This window comes from Pelophylax lessonae (genome assembly GCF_965119305.1).
Source record: "Pelophylax lessonae genome assembly, chromosome: 3".
Taxonomy (NCBI): domain Eukaryota; kingdom Metazoa; phylum Chordata; class Amphibia; order Anura; family Ranidae; genus Pelophylax; species Pelophylax lessonae.
The window spans coordinates 663,167,208-663,188,700 of NC_138770.1; the positions used below are offsets into that span (position 1 = coordinate 663,167,208).

The 21,493-nt window shown below is 42.4% G+C and overlaps 1 protein-coding gene across 1 annotated transcript in view; it reads left to right on the top strand.

The window, feature by feature from the left end:
• The window catches only part of PLCB1 (phospholipase C beta 1), a 1,154,983-nt gene that overhangs the window by 726,830 nt on the left and 406,660 nt on the right, over positions 1 to 21,493 (top strand). Inside the window, exon 9 of the mRNA XM_082249959.1 lies at positions 4,183 to 4,349. Coding sequence (XP_082106085.1) covers positions 4,183 to 4,349 — 167 coding nt within the window. The remainder of the gene's footprint in view (positions 1 to 4,182; positions 4,350 to 21,493) is intronic.

The window sequence follows — 21,493 nt, forward strand, 5'->3', positions numbered from 1 at the left end:
TACGTCATTCGGCGATTCGCAGGGGGTGCTGGGATGGCATGAAATCTTGCATTATTTCACAGGAGCTGATCTGTTTGTATTGAGGCTGTGCTCCGCCCCGCCTCCACCCCACCTCCTCTCAGTGAGCTGTACTGTATGTATTGTATTGAGGCCGTGCTCTGCCCCCCCTCCGCCCTGCGTCCGCCCCGCCTCATCTCAGTGAGCGTGGACTGAAAGCATTATATCCTCACTGAGCTCACTGAGAGGAGGCGGGGCGGAGGCGGGGCAGAGCTCAGCCTCAATACAATACATACAGTACAGCTCACTGAGAGGAGGCGGGGCGGAGGCAGGGCAGAGCACAGCCTCAATACAATACATACAGTACAGCTCACTGAGAGGAGGCGGGGCAGAGCACGGCCTCAATACAAACAGCTCAGCTCCTGTGTAATAATGCGAGATTTCATGCCATCCCAGCACCCCCTGTGAATTGCCGAATGACGTAATCGCCGATCGGCGGCCGGACCCGGAAGTGAGGAGAGGATGAATAAAGAAGAAAATAAGGTATTTACTAGCAAAAAAAAAAAAGTTTCCATTGGTAAAAGTAGTTTTAAAGGGGATTACATACATCAATGTAATCCAAGTTATTAAAAGTGGGTGGAACTCCACTTTAATCCTTGTGTGTGAAAAGTATATGTAGGTAGCTGTATCAAACCAGTCCCCAGGTTCTTGTGGTCTGTGCTGGCTTTGTGTGGGTCAATTGGGTCTTCCTGGGTCCTGAGATGAGGATGGTGTCAGGACCCGGATCCAAACCTGCAACCTCTGCTGTGTCTGGCAGTATTGCAGAGCCACTTGAGATTATGGACAGCTCCCTGCCTGATTTCTTAGACAACCTTGCCTTGTGTCTTATTTCTCTTGAACCTTGAACCCTTTGCTCCTCCCATGAAGTTCCTATTCAAGCCATGCCTTTGCACTTCCTATATGCCAGATTATTGTGCTCTCTCCAGCTAATTTATTGCTCTTGTCACTCCTGCTGCCATCTGTATTCTCACTACTGCTCATTACCAACATTTGATTTGTTCCTTGACTACACTTCTACTTGATCCCAACCTGCCAGCACTTGTTACCGACCCTTGGCTTGTTTACTGACTATGCTTCTGCTTGATCCGTACCTACTGATTCTGCTACTGGACCCCGTGTTGCACACCTTCTAGTGGGGTGATCCCCAGGACTGCGATCTGGTACTACTGTAACATAGAACTAGATGAGGGTGTGCTTTCCCATGCACCAAAAGGCCACTTATCCCAAATTGTTTTTTTTTTTTTATAATTGACAATTTTTTTTGAAGTTTTTATATTTTACAATACAAAAGTAGAACAAGAAATAGCAGTCATTGGAAAACACAAAGATTTCCGTTAGCAAACCAACATAGAATGTACAAAAGAAATGACACTTAAACGTAAACTGGTAAAGTTGCACCCCCAGCAACGATCCGAAGCCGATGGGTATATGGCATGCAGTCGGGTAGGAGTCAGGTACCAAAAAGGAAATAGCACTTCATAAGTATTTTCCTTGCAAAGATGCAAGTAGAACTTTTAGCAGCTTGTCCATCAGTGGTTATTCCTGTCCACACGGATCAGTGTACCCGTATTACATATCTGAGAGATAGATATCACCTTACAGGCATACCTGTTATGGTCATTTACATACCTTTCATGATTTACAATAAAAGGGTTAGATAAGTGGCCTTTTGGTGCATGGGAAAGCGCACCTTCATCTAGTTCTATTTCATTATTGCCACAGCAAGTGTCATTAACAACACAGGCCTTTGTAGATTTGTACTACTGTAACATGCAGTAAACCCATCTCCACCCTCAGGAGCTCTGGTGAATACCAGTTAGTGCTTAGACCCCACACCTCAGTTGAGCCCTCATCATCCACTATGATGACCTGATTGTTTACCTGTTCTGCTGGTCGGTGGGAGCCTGGTGGGAGCTTACTGGTCTCTGAGAGCCAGACCCCTGACCATAACAAATGGTTTTAATGGCTGATATAATGTAATATTGCCTTCTATTTGATGTACAGTGCCTTGCGAAAGTATTCGGCCCCTTTGAACTTTGCAACCTTTTGCCACATTTCAGGCTTCAAACATAAAGATATAAAACTGTTATTTTTTGGGAAGAATCAACAACAAGTGGGACACAATCATGAAGTGGAACGAAATTTAAAAAAAAAAAACTTTTTTAGCAAATAAAAAACTGAAAAATTGGGAGTGCACAATTATTCAGCCTCTTTACTTTCAGTGCAGCAAACTCTCTCCAGAAGTTCAGTGAGGATCTCTGAATGATCCAATGTTGACCAAAAATGACTAATGATGATAAATAGAATCCACCTGTGTGTAATCAAGTATAAATGCACCTGCACTGTGATAGTCTCAGAGGTCCATTTAAAGCGCAGAGAGCATCATGAAGAACAAGGAACACACCAGGCAGGTCCGAGATACTGTTGTGGAGAAGTTTAAAGCTGGATTTGGATACAAAAAGATTTCCCAAGCTTTAAACACCCCAAGGAGCACTGTGCAAGCGATAATCTTGAAATGGAAGGAGTATCAGACCACTGCAAATCTACGAAGACCTGGCCGTCCCTCTAAACTTTCAGCTGCTACAAGGAGAAGACTGATCAGAGATGCAGCCAAGAGGCCCATGATCACTCTGGATGAACTGCAGAGATCTACAGCTGAGGTGGGAGACTCTGTCTATAGGACAACAATCAGTCGTATACTGCACAAATCTGGCCTTTATGGAAGAGTGGCAAGAAGAAAGCCATTTCTTAAAGATATCCATAAAAAGTGTCATTTAAAGTTTGCCACAAGTCCCCTGGGAGACACACCAAACATGTGGAAGAAGGTGCTCTGGTCAGATGAAACCAAAATCAAACTTTTTGGCAACAATGCAAAACGTTATGTTTGGCGTAAAAGCAACACAGCTCATCACCCTGAACACACCATCCCCACTGTCAAACATGGTGGTGGCAGCATCATGGTTTGGGCCTGCTTTTCTTCAGCAGGGACAGGGAAGATGGTTAAAATTGAAGGGAAGATGGATGGAGCCAAATACAGGACCATTCTGGAAGAAAACCTGATGGAGTCTGCAAAAGACCTGAGACTGGGACTGAGATTTGTCTTCCAACAAGACAATGATCCAAAACATAAAGCAAAATCTACAATGGAATGGTTCACAAATAAACATATCCAGGTGTTAGAATGGCCAAGTCAAAGTCCAGACCTGAATCCAATCGAGAATCTGTGGAAAGAACTGAAAACTGCTGTTCACAAATGCTCTCCATCCAACCTCACTGAGCTTGAGCTGTTTTGCAAGGAGGAATGGGCAAAAATTTCAGTCTTTCGATGTGCAAAACTGATAGAGACATACCCCAAGCGAATTACAGCTGTAATCGCAGCAAAAGGTGACGCTACAAAGTATTAACTTAAGGGGGCTGAATAATTTTGCACGCCAAATTTTTCAGTTTTTTATTTGTTAAAAAAGTTTGAAATAGCCAATAAATTTCGTTCTACTTCATGATTGTGTCCCACTTGTTGTTGATTCTTCACAAAAAATTACAGTTTTATATCTTTATGTTTGAAGCCTGAAATGTGGCAAAAGGTCGCAAAGTTCAAGGGGGCCGAATACTTTCGCAAGGCACTGTATCATCGTAGTGCCTAAAAAGGCCAATTTCACTGGTACAGTAGCTGAATTTTCTAATGTATAAGGATGATTCAAGCAAATATTTATGCCACCCTGATGCATTAGCTGGATCTGTTCAAATGAATAATACCCCAAAAACAAGGACTTTATCGTACCTGGAAGTATATCCGTTACTCCATATTTTGCAAATTCAGTGGCCATTAAAAACTCTTACATTGAGCGTTGCATGGTGGGACTTAGCTCTAGAGGTTCCAAGGCTCATCTCGGAGTCAAGGCAGAAACTAATTAAAGGGATCAAGGTGTTCCCCAGACACAAAGAGATCAGTCCAAGGATTAACAAAGGCTCTTCTAGACATCACATTGTTAATTTGAACAACTTTATGATGTGACTGGTTCATGTAAGGATATTCTGAATGTCAGATTGTGTTTTTTGGTTTCATTTCATTTTGTAATCCACATTATTGATCTTTGAAGTAAGACAAAAATAAATGTTATTTTGCAGTGGAACAAAAAGTAGACCATACCTCTCAGTTGACCAAATGGCAGACTTTATTAACCTAAAACAGCGGGATCCGCGACTAAATGAAATTCTCTATCCACCATTAAAACAAGCGCAAGTTCAGCAGCTAATTGAGAAATATGAGCCAAACAGCAGCCTCTCATCAAAAGGTAAGCTTATTTTTTTCTCCATAAGTAGGTAGTATTTTCTTGATGAATATACAGTATTAAAAAAAAAAAAAAAAAGGATTAGAAAGGAAAAATGGAACTTAAGATGCCGCCATACCTCTATGATATGGAGTAGCCATAAACATAGACAGAGGTTACATTATTGACACTTTTATAACTTTTTTTAAATGGATTACCATATGCATGAATATATACACCTTGCTTTGTGCACTTTGTGTCTTGGTATGTTGACGCCTTAAGATTTCCCTTCATTGGAACTAAGGGGCCAAGCCCAACCCCTGAAACTACCCCACACCATAATCCCCCCTTCACCAAATGATTTGGACCAGTGCACGGTCCATAAAGACATGGATGAACGAGTTTGGGGTGGAGGAATTTGAATGATCTGAGTCCTGACCTCAACTCAATAGAACTCAATAGAACCTTTGGGATAAATTCGAGCGGAGACAGAGAGCCAGGCCTTCTCGTCCAACATGAGTGCCTGACCTCACAAATGCGCTTCTGGAAGAATGGTCAAACATTCCCATAGACACAAAACCTTGTGGACAGCCTTCCCAGAAAAGTTGAAACTGTTATAGCTGCAAAGGGTGAGCCAACTCAATATTGAACCCTACAGACTAGGACTGGGTGCCATTAAAGTTTGTGTGCGTGAAAAGGCAGGTGTCCCAATACTTTTGGCAATATGGTGTATATCAATTCAGTCGTATCTGACTGTCAGATTCTATGGGCCAGCATCCTAAGCACCATGTCTGATATGCTTGAAAAGCCTTTTTCTATAGAATTTTCTTGGTGAACTTTTTACATGGTAAATCGCCAGGCCTTTCCTCAACCCCCTCCCACCCCCCCCCACCCCCCATTTGCTAGGCTTGAAACCAGCATGCAGATTGTGATAACACATGTGCACAGCCAATGTGTACTCGCGTACTGGGACCAATTTATACAGGATCCAATTAACCCACCATTATGTCTTTGGAATGTGGGAGGAAAGGTTAATTCCCATAGGAAACTCTTGCAAACAAAGGGAGAACATGCAGATATTGTCCTGGTTGAGATTCAAACCAGTGCTGGAAGGTATAAGTGTTTACCACTAAGTCACTGTGCTGCCCTGGATCACCATATCAAGGCAGTATAGCCTAGCATCAACGGTTCTCCGGGGACGTGCAAGGTACAGGTCATCTTGTATAGATCTAGATCATGGGGAGGGTTAACTCAGGTTCCACCTACTTTAAAGTGAACCTATGACCAGACTACGTACACTAAAATATTTACATATCCTAATTATACAGTACAGGGCACAGGCATAGTATTCATAGACCCTGTGTTATAGGCTCATACTATCAGGTGATTTGGCACTGGCAAAGCTTTCATGGATACGCCCCCTCCAGGGTGCCTCCACTATTTTCCTGCACCTCTCCATGAGCCCTCACTTTTTTGCTATTGTCCCAAGGTAATGGATCTCTTCTCCTTTGCAGAGAAATAACTCTTAGCTTATTACTTATTCAGTAAAAACACTTTAAAACACATCTTCAGTCACCTCTGTAGCCATAGGTATTGTGAAGAAATGAATCTTCAAAGTTCAAACAAAGGCACTGAAATTACAACAATCCTGGTCAGCATTCTAAAGTAGTGTATTTGAATCTGCTAGTGTATCTAACACTCCCCCCCCACCCCCCAGACTGACAATGCTGTCTGCTGTGCCTCCAGTGGTCCTTCATCCAGAGATGTGTCTCATTAATACAAGGACGTGTGTTCTGGGCCAGATCAGGTGAAAACAGAGGGGAAAAAGCCAAAGAAAAGAGTGTATATATCATACTGGTTTTAGGAGCATGTTGAAACTGAGGGTTGGGAAGATTAACCAGATACCGTGGGGGTGGTGTTTTAAATACATGAAGCTGGCTTCCTAATGAATGAGGTCATCATAGAATACTGCAGACAGTCTGTTCTAACACCCAGCCTATTCTCCCTTATATGGGGGTCAGCTGCTAGGGTTTTTTTTTTTTTGGACAGGCTGCACATGACCTATGTGTATGGAGGGAGACAGGATCAAGGAATAGTTGAGGAGATGTATGTAGTGAGCTAAGGATGCTGGAATACATTGGGAATTTTGGAGGAGTGGCATATATAATGCTGGGGATGCTGGAATACATAGGGGATTTTTGAAGCGCGGTAAGTCATGTGCTGACGATGCTGGAAGTACATGGAGGAGTGGTATCTAATGTGTTGAGGATGCTGGAATACATATCATTTTTTGAAGGGGTTGTATGCAATGTACTGGGGATGCTGGAATACATGGGGGATTTTTTGGATGAGTGGTATGTAATTTTCTGGGGATGCTGGAATACATGTTTTTTTTTTTTTTTTGGAGGCGTGGTATGTAATGTACTGGGGATGCTGGAATACATGGGGTATTTTTGGAGGAGTGGTATATATAATGCTGGGGATGCTGAAATACATGGAGGATTATTTAAAGAAGTGGGATCTTTTAGAGGAGTGATATGTAATGTGCTGGGGATTCTGGAATACATCAGGGATTTTTTTGGAGGAATGGCATGTATAATGCTGGGGATGCTGAAGCACATGGAGGATTTTTTTAAAGAAGTGGTATGAAATGTGTTGGGGATGCTGGAATACATGGGGGCTTTATGGAGGGGTGGTATGCAATGTACTTGGAATGTTGGGGATATTTTAGAGGAGTGGTATGTAATATTCTGGCAGTGCTGGAACACATGGATGAGTGGTATGTAATGTGTTGGGGATGCCGGTATACATGGGGAATTTTTTGGAGGAATGGCATGTATAATGCTCGGGATGCTGAAGCACATGGAGGATTATTTAAAGAAGTGGTATGAAATGTGTTGGGGATGCTGGAATACATGGGGTATTTTTGGACGAGTGGTATGCAATGTACTGGGAATGTTGGGGATTCTTTTAGAGGAGTGGTATGTAATGTGCTGGCAATGCTGGAATACATGGAGGAGTGGTATGTAATGTGTTGGGGATGCCGGAATACACAGAGAATTTTTTGAAGGAGTGGTATGTAATGGGCTGGGGATGCTAGAATACATGGGGGATTTTTTGAATGTGTGGTATTAAATGTACTGGGGGTAGTGGAATACATGTTTTTTTTTTTTTTTTTTTGAGGACTGGTATGTAATGTGCTGTAGATGCTGGAATACATGGGGGATTTTTTGAGGAGTGCTATGTAATGTGCTGGGGATCTCACAATACATGGGGTATTCTTTAATGGAGTGGCATATAATGTGCTGGAAATGCTGAAATACATGGGGGATTTTTGGAGGAGTGGTATGCAATGTACTGGGAATGTTGGGGATTCTTTTAGAGGAGTGGTATGTAATGTGCTGGAAATGCTGGAATACATGGACGAGTGGTATGTAATGTGTTGGGGATGCCGGAATACACAGAGAACTTTTTGAAGGAGTGGTATGTAATGGGCTGGGGATGCTGGAATACGTGGGGGATTTTTTGGATGTGTGGTATGAAATGTACTGGGGATGGTGGAATACATGGGGGATTTTTTGAGGACTGGTATGTAATGTGCTGGAGATGCTGGAATACATGGGGGATTTTTTTGGAGGACTACTATGTAATATGCTGGGGATCTCACAATACATGGGGTATTCTTTAAAGGAGTGGCACATAATGTGCTGGAAATGCTGAAATACATGAGGGATTTTTTAGGAGAATGGTGAACAAACCCTTTTTAGATTGGTCACCCTGTGCTGATATTGTAAATACACTGTCAGATATTTCAGGATCGTTTGATCCTGTTTCCTTCCCAGTTGTAACAGAAATTTATAATAAAACTGGATCATCCGTTAAATGTTCTGTTTTTCTCATTGTGTTTGTCCCATTTTTTTTTTCATACAAAACAAATCTACTAATTCCTAAAAATAATACTTTTCTACTGATATCGTAATATTGAGTTTACGAGGATTGCATTTAGCATTCAAACATAAATACCTGGAGACTTATTATCAGTTCCGGGAATAATTTTAGAACCTGCGTAGGTTGCTCTAACATGTTCCTCAAGGTCCATTAAGCAAAGGCTCCTCACTGTGTGCTAATTGCTACCTACGGTGCATCCATACCTGCCAATTCATTGGGAAATCAAAGGGATTTTTATTTTTATTTCTGCACGAATAACGCAGAAGATCCAAGTGATCTCACCTCGAAAACACATTTAGTAGTGTGGAGAAGAAAGCAAACATTTTTATGTTGTTTCAATGAATGGTGTGACAACTTTCAAAGATATTTCTTATACTTGGATGCAGTAAATACTACGGAGTATGTTGCCTCTAACTGGCTTTTTCCTCCTTTTTGTTGACAGTATAAAGAATGCATACGCCTTTTTCTCATGTGTGAGGTGGAGGAGGAGCTTTTTTTGAGTCGGCAATGGCCAATGGGGCTTAGCAGAGAGAGGGCGGGGCTAGTTAGGAAGAAGGTGGGGCGTTGTATCAGTGGAATTCCTCAACATTTAATAAATGAAAAGTTGCCTGAGATACAATCTGTAATGGGCAGCCCGAGTTCACTATGGACAATCCACCTCAATTTCTGTTGAAGAGCTTTCTCAGGATAGTTGGAAAGTTCTAGTTGTGTCCCCATAGAATATTTAGACCGAACCTTAAATTGTCACTAAACCCCCATTATAAAAAAAACGATCAATAAATGGTGTATTACATCCTATTAATACTCACTCAGTCACTATGTGATCCGTTTTCTGTATTCTGCAAAAATCCTGCTTGATCCTGTTGTTCTCTATCTCCCCCTAGTGTTCATGTCTCCAATTCAGCTAGGGATTTTGCAGCTGTGGTGGCAGCTCTGCACATGCTCAGTTTTCAGTGAGTTTCTATGCTGAGAATTTCCTCCCTATCACATCTGAGCAGCCCATGTGACTATAGAGTCACACATGTGGACGTATACACATTGACACTCCCTCCCTCCTCCTCCATGCCCACTAACCAGCTAAACACAATGTAGAGCTAACCAGCTAATCTACACGTAAATTAATGGAGGCTTCACCTCCCTCTTTTTCTAAGACACAGGCTGGAGGGGCGTGATACAGCCTGTGACTGGCAGAAATCTGCCCACACCATGTTATTGCCAAAAATGAATAAAGATTGCATTTCAAATATATATTTGTATGACAATTTAAAACAGCTTATCTATTTTTTTTTACTTTGTATTCCAAAGGCTGTTTTCTCTATCGTCCATTGACAGATGCAGCTCTTATGCTTCTTATACCATTGGGCTATGCTGCCCCCTACAGGAGTATTCCTAGGCATGAAAAAAAAAAACAGTTTACCACGCCTATGGGGGCTGTCCCTATAGGCATAACCCCACACACCCTGCTCCAGCATACCAGTTTGTTTCTGCCTAGTGAAGGAGTAGGACCAAGGTTTCCTGCTGGGATTTTGGTCTTAGTTTTTTTAAAGAATATTTTGTTTTATTTTATTTTCTCCCTTCTGCTAGTTAGTGTTCAGATTCATTGAAGGGTCAGATTCATCCTTTCCCTGTGAAAGCGTATTCTACTAGAACGCTGAGTGCCTGTTGGGCTTTTCACCATCAGGCCTCAGTAGTGCAAGTTTGTAAGGCAGTGACTTGGTCGTCTGTGCAAACCTTTACAAAATACTACAAGGTAGATTTGTTGGCATGGTCGGATGCATACTTTGGCCGCAAGGTTTTGCAGGCTACTGTTTAAAAGAGACTCATGTGTTTCTCTTTAGGGGTTTTTTCTTTCATGGGTGAGCTCCTGTTGTTCCTGGTTGAGCTTCATGTTACCCAGTTGGCTAAGTTTAGCCTTTGGAGTTTACGTTAACTATTTGGTTTCCGTTCTTACCACCCCTCATGCCTACACTGCTTTGGCATGTCCCAATGGTATAAGAAGCATAAGAGCTGTGTCTGTCAATGGACAATAGAGAAAACTGGATTTTTGTAAGAACTTACCGTAAAATCCTTTTCTCTGAAGTCCATTGACAGACGCAGCACCTGCCCCTCTGATATGGGAATGGCTTGTGTCTTCTTCTCACTGCTTGCAACGAAACTGGTATGCTGGAGCAGGGTGTGTGGGGTTATGCCTATAGGGAAAGCCCCCGTAGGTGTGGTAAACTGTTTTTTTTTCCTGCCTAGTACTGCTCCTGTAGGGGGCAGCATAAACCAATGGTACAAGAAGCATAAGAGCTGCTTCTGTCAATGGACTGCAGAGAAAAGGATTTTACGGTAAGTTCTTACAAAAATTTTAACATGTTACCAGCAGCAGAGGCTCCTCCTGCTAATGTTTCCATGCAGACAGGCTGGGAAAAATCTGGGTCATGTTACTGCTGTATATTGATTAGGAAAAAGGTACTTAAATATTTTTTTTTTATTAAAATAATTACACTGCCATCATCCACATACAGAAATAGAAGGGATACTGTTTATGACACAGCTTAGGTTGGCCATGGTATAAGACGGTAATCCTATCTCTACCAGTAAAGGCACACAAGGGCAAATGCTGGACCACATTGCCACACACTCTCAACCTCATTGACACCGACCACCCACCAACTGTCCATATTCCTCTATCATCCACAATGTTGTTTAAAGGGACACAATGTTTCACCTTAATCAAAACCAAATAAATTCCTTAACCAAACCCATAAATCCTCAGGGGATATAGACTCATTCCTTGTCAGGATAGTCCCATTTTTGATCAAGGGCTTTAATGAAATAACCTTGGGATCAAGCCCCTTCCAATCTGGCTGGCCCCTATACACGTACCCATACCGTTCCCTAAACAAATTTAGTGCATGGATGATAAATCCTATTCATAGGAAACTGCCGGACTGATTAGATCATAAATATCCTGCGTATGTTTAGTATCGCTTTAATATATATTACAATAAACCTTTAAACGCTTGCTGACCGCCCACTGCATATATGCAGGCGGGCTCGGCTGCATGAAACAATGTGTATGTGTACGTCGGTTCGCGGGAGTGGTGCTGGAGGGCGGCGGGCTCCCACCTCCCACTAGGCAGTGGGGATGCCGATCCATGGGCACCCACGATCGCTCCCTGCTGAGAGAGAAGGACGGGCAGCTGTTGTAAACACAGCTGACCGTTGTTCTCTCTGAAATGATCACAGAGCGCCTGTTATCCTTCTATATAGGATCACAGGTCTCCGTAGTCATTTCACAAGCCTATCCCCCATACAGTTAGAAAACACTCCCCTAGGCTCACACTTAACCCTTTGATCACCACTGTGTTAACCCCTTCCCTGCCAGTGTCATTATTACAGTAACAGTGCATATTTCTAGCACTGATTACTGTAGTAATGTCACTGGTCCCCCCAAAAGTGTCAAAAATGTCAGTTAGGGGGTCCGATCTGTCTGGCGCAATGTCACAATCCCGCTATAATTCGCAGATCGCCACCATTACTAGTAAAAAAAAAAAAAATAATAATAAATAAAAATGACATATTGGAAAAAAAAAAATGACATAAATCTTTCACCTAGTTTGTAGACGTGATAACTTTTGCGCAAACCAATTAAAATACGCTTATTGCAATTTTGTTTTACCAAAAACATGTAGCAGAATGCAAATTGGCCTAAATGGATGCAAATTTTTGATTTTTACATTTTTTTTTGGAAATGTTCTATAGCAGAATGTGAAAAATATTGTTTTTTTTTTTTTTTTTTTTTCAGAACTGTCGCTATTTTTGTGTTTATAGAACAAATAATAAAAACTGCAGAGGTGATCAAATACCAACAAAAGAAAGCTCTATATGTGGGAAAAAAAAGGACATCAATTTTATTTAGTTACAGCGTCGTATGACCACGCAATTGTCCTTTAAAATAACGCAGTGCCGAATCGCAAAAAATGGCCTGGTCATTAAGGGGGCAAATCCTTCCGGTCCAGAACTGGTTAAATACACTTGATAATCAAGAAAAGACCTGCTATGCAGCTGGTATATATCTGCATTTAGGGCTTAGTGTTTATAGAAGCCCAGGTAATGTCAAAGGATCCCAAAGAATAAGTAAATAGATCAAGGACATTGAAGTAATTTGTAAGTAGGATGAAAGAGCTTATAAAAAGTAGTGAAGTCAGTGCAGTCAATGAAGATGTCAAGCAGTTGAGGTAATAGATGGCTAGGGAATATTACAGACTCTCTTAAATTGATGTGTTTTTAGGGAGCAATTGAAGCTTTCAGTATTAACAAACAGTCGGATGGAGCAAGGGATATCATTACAAGATTGAGCATCAAGGCTCCGTTCACGCGGACACCAAAATGGGCCACTTTACTCTTGTTTTCAACAGCTGGCAGGAGCTTCATAACTGATGAGTGTGAAAGGGTGGATCAAGCCGTACAGCTCAGTACACTCATCCATATGCGCCGGTTATTCACGGTATGCTATCCCGAACATTGCCTTCATAGCTTATTCTTGACTTTCACCATAAATGGGTTTGAGGCAAGGGTCAAATGGTGCCTTCAAAGCATGGGCAATGGGCTCTTTTCTGCTTCCAGTGCCCTTAGTCTCATGATCAGTTACACACCAAGGTACCTCTTGTAATTAGATTTATTGTGGTTTACACAACCTTTTTTTGGCACCTTCTTTGTGTATGGATAGCTAGTGAATATGCCCTGCTGTTTTGTAATCTTCTTTGCCTGAGAAGCACTTCACGAAATTCCCCCCAAGCGGTCTTTTAGAGCAGGAGTAGTGAATTAAAATTCAAGGAGGTCCGGTCACTAAAATTTGTTTCTAGCCGAGGTCTGAATCACAAGTCTGTGCCATGAAAGATTTCACGCCTCTTCTTTCCTTTTTTCATATTGATATTGTCATAGACTATACAGTATCTCACAAAAGTGAGTACACCTCTCACATTTTTGTAAAATTTTATTATATCTTTTCATGTGACAACACTGAAGAAATGACACTTTGCTACAATGTAAAGTAGTGAGTGTACAGCTTGTATAACAGTGTAAATTTGCTGTCCCCTCAAAATAACTCAACACACAGCCATTGATGTCTAAACTGCTGGCAACAAAAGTGAGTACACCCCTAAGTAAAAATGTCCAAACTGGGCCCTAAGTGTCAATATTTTGTGTGGCCACCATTATTTTCCAGCTCTGCCTTAACCCTCTTGGGCATGGAGTTCACCAGAGCTTCACAGGTTGCCACTGGAGTCCTCTTCCACTCCTCCATGACGACATCATGGAGCTGGTGAATGTTACAGACCTTGTGCTCCTCCACCTTCAGTTTGAGGATGCCCCACAGATGCTCAGTAGGGTTTAGGTCTGGAGACATCCTTGGCCAGTCCATCACCTTGACCCTCAGTTTCTTTAGCAAGGCAGTGGTCATCTTGGAGGTGTGTTTAGGTTCATTATCATGTTGGAATACTGCCCTGCGGCCCAGTCTATGAAGGGAGTGGATCATGCTCTGCATCAGTTTGTCACAGTGCATGTGGACATTCATGGTTCCCTCAATGAACTGTAGCTCCCCAGTGCCGGCAGCACTCATGCAGCCCCAGACCATGACACTCCCACCACCATGCTTGACTGTAGGCAGGACACACTTGTCTTTGTACTCCTCACCTGGTTGCCACCACACATTTGACACCATCTGAACCAAATAAGTTTATCTTGGTCTCATCAGACAACAAGACATGGTTCCAGTAATCCATGGCCTTAGTCTGCTTGTCTTCAGCAAACTGTTTGCGGGCTTTCTTGTGCATCATCTTTAGAAGAGGCTTCCTTCTGGGACGACAGCCATGCAGACCAATATGATGCAGTGTGCGGCGTATAGGCCTGAGCACTGACAGGTCGACCCCCTACCGCTTTCTTTTGGCAGCAATGCTGGCAGCACTCATACGTCTATTTCCCAAAGACAACCTCTGGATATGATGCTGAGCACGTGCACTCAACTTCTTTGGTCGACCATGGCGAGGCCTGTTCTGGGTGGAACCTTACTTGTTAAACCACTGTATGGTATTGGCCAATGTGCTGCAGCTCAGTTTCAGGGTATTGGCAATCTTCTTATAGCCTAGAACATTTTTATATAGAGCAACAATTCTTTTTTTCAGATCCTCAAAGAGTTCTTTGCCATGAGGTGCCATGTTGAACTTCCATTGATCAGTATGAGAGAGTGAGAGCGATAACACCAAATTTAACACACCTTGTAACACTAAGGGGTCACATGACACCGGGGAGGGAAAATGGCTAATTGGGCCCTATTTGTACATTTTCACTTAGGGGTGTACTCACTTTTGTTGCCAGCGGTTTAGACAATAATGGCTGTGTGTTGAGTTATTTTGAGGGGACAGCAAATTTACACTGTTATACAAACTGTACACTCACTACTTTACATTGTAGCAAAGTGTCATTTCTTCAGTGTTGTCACATGAAAAGATAGAATAAAATATTTACAAAAATGTGAGGGGTGTACTCTTTTTTGTGAGATAATGTACATGCGTAAGCTACAGAGCCTCTTCATGGCTCCCAAGTATTATCTGCGGTCCTAACTCTAAGGCTGTGTTCACACTAGCTGCAGCCGCGGCTCACATCAGGGGTCCGGTGCATCACTGTTCTCCGTGCGAATCAGGTCTGAATTTTTGGCTGAATTTACACCTGAAACAGACCAAAAGACAGACGCTTCTACAACTCCGACCATTGAGATCTGGTTACACTCTCCTGTCATGTGAATTGGTTGTGGGAAAACCCACATCCAATTCGCATCAGTGTGAACCCAGTTTGAGAGCCTCAATAGTGGAAGCACATGCATCATAATGGATAGGCAGAGGGCAGGTGAGCCTAGAGGGCACAAGGGTGCACTGGACAGCCAGCATATAGCACAATTGCAGTGAAGGGGTCCAGTGTGTCCCCTCATCCGTAGACATATGCCGGTTTTCGGTAATTCGATATATCGTGGTATTGCATAGCCACGGTATTGTTATTGTGGCATTTTTAAAATACAGAGTTTCTCTGCTCCTGGGTCTGACTTGTGAATTGATACATTTCAGTGAGCTGGATGACTCATTCGCTCACACAGCTAACGCCTTTCAGCATTAAAGAGGAAGTAAACCCTCCTCAGGAAGTTGTACCTATAGGTAAGCCTATGTTAAGGCTTACCTATAGGTACTGTAAATATCTCCTAAACATGTACGGTTTAGGAGATATTTACATTTGATGCAGCCAGTGACGTCACTGGCGCATGCGCTCTGAAGGAACGGCAGATCGTGCCGTTCCTTCAGAGCCCTGTGCCGTGACCGTCGGCTCCCGCGCGCGTGCGCGGGAGTGACGTCACCGCGGCTCCGGCCAATCAGATGGCCGGATGCCGCGATCCCGGAAGACGGGCGACTGTACATGTCGCCCGTCATAGAGGTAAGAGAGCGGCGCGGCGAGGGCTCGTTCTAAGGTAAGTATTTGATAATGAGCTAGTATGCGATGCATACTAGCTCATTATGTCTTTATCTTTCAGGATGTAAAGAAAAGAAAAAAAAAATTATCGGTTTACAACCTCTTTAAGCCCCGGTTCACACTAGGGCGACCTGTGAGGCTACGGACCCGTTCTAATAGGAGCGACACAAGTCGCTCCGACCTAGAAAAAGGGTCCAGAACTTCTTTGGGGCGACCAGGAGGCGACCGCCATAGACTTCAATCGGAGGTCGCCCCTGAAAGTAGCGTCGCGCCAGTGTGAACCGGCGCTCAGTCTCCCAGTAACTATAAACAAAAATGATTACATTGTATCTTTTCCTTCCCTCTGCCAGGGAGAAAGGAAGTTTAACCTCTTAAAGACTGGACCTTTTTCTGACACTTGTTGCTTGCAAGTTAAAATCAGTTTTTTTTTTGCTAGAAAAGTACTTAGAACCCCCAAACATTTTATATATTTTTTTAGCAGAGACCCTACAGAAAAAAATGGCGATTGTTGTAATATTTTATGTCACACTGTATTTGCGCAGCAGTCTTTCAAACGCAATTAATAGACTTTAATGAATAAAAAAAAAAAAAAACGTAAAAGTAAAGTTATCCCAATTTTTTTTTTGTTACACAGAGAATCGTGAGAGAATCGTGATCTTTATTCCAAGCTAAAAATTTGTGATTCTCACTTTGGCCAGAATCGTGCAGCTCTAAAATATATATATATATATATATATATATATATATATATATATATACACATGCATAGCAGCCCACATTACATTATTATATAGCCATCAAGCAGTGTCTGGCCTACCTGGTGATGACTGGTCCTGGCGCTCTGATCCGATGGCCTGGTCTTTAAAGGGGCAAATCCTTGCGATCCAGAAGTGGTTAAACCTGCAGGAGGACCGGTGTTTTTATCTATTAATGACTTTACTATTGCTTTAGGCCTGGTTCACATGTATGCGGGTTGGCGGTTCACATGTATGCGGGTTGGCGGCCCACATTTGCACAGGCATAGCAGCCCATTGATTTGAACGGGCTGCTATGCCCTCATTTTCCGCAGAAAAAAGGTGCATGCAGCATTTTTTTAAAATTCAGTGGCCTTGAAATCCATCCTGCTTTTGCACCATGCGACTAACCTGCAGTTCCTGCTCTGGCAAGCTTTCTGCATTTTTTGTATACGTGGGCACGGCATTTAAAAACAGTTTGCGTGTGCAGCAACGGCAGGTAAGTCGCATGGTGCAAAAGAAGGATGGATTTCATGGCCACTGCATTTTTTTAAATTCTGCATGCACCTTTTTTCAGCTGAAAACGCAGGCATAGCAGCTCAAGCCCATTCACATCAATGGGCTGCTATGCCTGTGCAAATGTGGGCCCCCAACCCGCATACATGTGAACCAGGCCTAAAGCAATAGTAAAGTCATTAATAGATAAAAACACCGGTCCTCCTGCAGGTTTAACCAATTAATGACTTTACTATTGCTTTAGGCCTGGTTCACATGTATGCGGGTTGGGGGCCCACATTTGCACAGGCATAGCAGCCCATTGATGTGAATGGGCTTGAGCTGCTATGCCTGCGTTTTCAGCTGAAAAAAGGTGCATGCAGAATTTAAAAAAATGCAGTGGCCACGAAATCCATCCTTCTTTTGCACCATGCGACTTACCTGCCGTTGCTGCACACGCAAACTGTTTTTAAATGCCGTGCCCACGTATACAAAAAATGCAGAAAGCTTGCCAGAGCAGGAACTGCAGGTTAGTCGCATGGTGCAAAAGCAGGATGGATTTCAAGGCCACTGAATTTTAAAAAAATGCTGCATGCACCTTTTTTCTGCGGAAAATGAGGGCATAGCAGCCCGTTCAAATCAATGGGCTGCTATGCCTGTGCAAATGTGGGCCGCCAACCCGCATACATGTGAACCACCAACCCGCATACATGTGAACCGCCAACCAGCATACATGTGAACCAGGCCTAAAGCAATAGTAAAGTAATTTATAAACCACACCTCCTTCAGGTTTAACCACTTCTTGATCACAAGGATTTGCCCTCTTAATGACCAGGCCATCGGATCGGAGCCGAGCGCCAGGACCAGTTATCACCAGTTAGGCCAGACACTGCTTGATGACCTATTTTAGGCCTGGTTCACAGAGTCTGTACTGACTGACTATATAATAATGTGCATAAGTGAACCAAAGCCCCTAAATTCAGCAATGAAATTGAAGTGAGGTGGAAATGTAATAATTTAAATTTAATAATTGAATACCATGATAATACCGTATACCGTGGCAAAACCTTAATCAATTAATCGCAGCATGAAAATCTGATACCGTCACAAGCCTACTCACCAGTTTTCCAACAGTACAAACAAATGCCCACTGCCCCCATCTATAACTGGCCTTTGTAGCAAGGAGCACATGGAAGGGTAACGCATGTCAAACAAAACCAAAGAAAATTTCCAGCTCTACTTACCGACCAGTCTGCAACCAACCCAATTATCCTGTCCAACAGTATGTGTTAAAACAGGGTTTCCAGAGAAAGAGTGAGGCTTTGGAGAAATTCTGGAATGCGAGGTGACAAGGGAACTGGAGAGCAGGAGTTCTGAACTCTACTCAGATTGGCTTCTGCATCTTTCTGCTAACAGTAAATTCAATAGATGTATTTATCTTAAGGGAAAGTAGAAAAAAATATATTTTTAACCGCTTGCCGACCGCCGCAAGTACATTTACTGCGGCAGTCAGCCCCTTCTGGGCAAAGCGACATAGTACTACGTCGTTCGCCCAGGAGCCTGTAGGGGGCGAGCGCGCGCCGCCGGAGGCGCACTCCCGCTCATTCACGGCCATCCCCATGCGAGTGACCGGCAGCTCCGATGTCCGCTGGTCACTCGCGATCTCCCGCTGGAGAGGGAGAAAGGCAGACGGCTGATGTAAACAAATTCTCACACATTCTGCCTGGTGTAACAGCAGAGATCATACAATCCTGCTATGTAGGATCGTATGTCTCTGTAGTTACATCAAAATCCATGCCCCTTGACAGTTAGAATCACGCCCCTAGGGACACACTTAACCCCTGGATCTCTAATAAAGTTAACCCCTTCCCTACCAGTGTCATTTTTACAGTAACAGTGCATATGTATAGCACTGATTACTGTAGTAATGTCACTGGTACCCCCAAAAGTGTCAAAAATGTCAGTCAGGGGTCCGATCTGTCCGCCGCAATGTTGCAGTCCCGCAAAAAAATCGCAGATTGCCGCCATTACTAGTTAAAAAAAAAACTATAAAAATGACATAAATCTTTCCCTTAGTTAGTAAATGCAATAACTTTTGCGCAAACCAATCAAAATACGCTTATTGCGATTTTTTTTTTTAACAAAAATATGTAGCAGAAAACAAATTGGCCTAAAATGTTAAAAAAATCTTGATTTTTACATTTTTTTGGGGGGGACTTTCATATAAAAAAAATGTGAAAAATATTGTTAATTTTTTCAAAATTGACGCTATTTTTTTGTTTATAGCTCAAAAAATAAAAATCGCACAGGTGATCAAATACTACCAGAAGAAAGCTTGTTTGTGGGAAAAAAAGAACATCAATTTCTTTTGCGTACAGCGTTGCACGACTGCGCAATTGTCCGTTAAAGTCACGCAGTGCCGAATCGCAAAATAGGCCCTGGTCTTTGAGCAGCCAAATCCTCCGGGGCTTACGTGGTTAAAGACCCAACATGTCATATTTTTAAGGCAAATCTTTTTGGCCTGTATATGTTCTTTTTAATTATGAATAGTTTTATTTGCCGATAGCCTGTATATGTCCACTATGGTGCTTCACATGTTAGTCTGTGAACTTTAAGACAAGCACAGTACCATGCTGAGCAGAGCTGTATCACCCAGGGGAGAGAGACTGATGAAAAGCACCATTAGACAAGGTTTGACATCTCACATATATCTGTGATGTTTGTCAGTATTCCCTATTCTACTCCTGAATCACTCCATTTCCCATTGGATTGTACTGTCAAGATACAATGAACTGTTCTGAGAAAAGGATTGTGAACATTAAGCCGGAGCCTGGAGAGTTTAGCAAGAGCTGTCTTGAATGTTAAGTGCACAGCTGTTTTCAAAAGAAAGAAATTTTCTATTTCAGTCTTAAATGTTTCAGTCTTTTTGATGATATCTGGAAATGTGAATAAAAGTTAATTTCATTGATTATCATCATTCAGCTCAAGTGTGATGAAATTTACGTATTCAGCACACCAAATCCTCGCTAGTACTAGGTGCAGAATAGGTGTATGATGGTGAGGGAAGCCCATTAACACAAGGGTTAATGATGAACACACGATAAAGTTGTCACAGTGCCTTTCCCATCTATGTCTAGAGTTCCTTAAATAGGATGCTGTCTTCATCCATGTCTATGGTTCCTCAAACACGATGCTTTACTTCATGTCTATAGTTCCTTAAAGAGGATGCCCTTCTCATCCATGTCTATGGTTCCTTAAAAAGGATGCTGTTCGTACCCATGTCTATGATTCCCTAAAGAGGATGTCGTTTTTATCCATGTCTATGGTTCCCTAAATAGGATACCATTCTTGTCCATGTCTATGGTTCTTTAAATTGGATGCCATTTTCACCCTTGTCTATGGTTCCCCAAAGATGATGGCGTACTTCTTCATGTCTTTGGTTCAGAGGATGCTCTTCTCATCCATGTCTATGGTTCCCTAAACAGAATGCTGTTCGTATCTCTGTCTATGTTTCCCTAAGAGGATACCATTCTCATCCATGTCTATGATTCCTCAAAGACGAGGCTGTACTTCTTCATGTCTATAGTTCCTTAAAGAGGATGCTCTTCTCATCCCTGTCTATGGTTCCTTAAACAGGATGCTGTTCGTATCCATGTCTATGGTTCCCTAAATAAGATACCATTCTTGTCCATGTCTATGGTTCCCTAAAGAGGATGCCATTCTTATCCATGTCTATGGTCACTAAAAAGGATACAATTCTCATCCATGTCTATGGTTCCTGAATGATGATGCCGTACTTCTTCGAGTCTATGGTTCCTTAAAGAGGATGCTCTTCTCATCCAAGCCTATGGTTCCTTAAACAGGATGCTGTATGTATCCATGTCTATGGTTCCCTAAAGAAGGTGCCATTCTTATACATGTCTATGGGTACTTAAATAAGATCCCATTCTCATCCATGTCTATGGTTCCTTGAAGATGATGCCGTACTTATTCATGTCTATAGTTTCTTAAAGAGGATGCTCTTGTCATGCATGTCTATGATCCCTAAAAAGGATACCATTCTCATCCATTTCTATGGTTCCTCAAAGATGATGCCGTACTTCTTTGTGTCTATGGTTCCTTAAAGAAGATGCTCTTCTCATCCAAGTCTATGGTTCCTTAAACAGGATGCTGTATGTATCCATGTCTATGGTTCCCTAAAGAAGATGCCATTCTTATACATGTCTATGGGTACTTAAATAAGATACCATTCTCATCCATGTCTATGGGTCCTTGAAGATGATGCCGTACTTCTTCATGTCTATAGTTTCTTAAAGAGGATACTCTTCTCATCCATATCTATGGTTCCTTAAACAGGATGCCGTACGTATCCATGTCTGTTTCCCTAAAGAGGATGCCATTCTTATCCATGACTATGGTTCCTTAAATAGGATAATATTCTTATCCATGTCTATGATTTTAAGAAGGATGCTATTCTCATCCATGTAC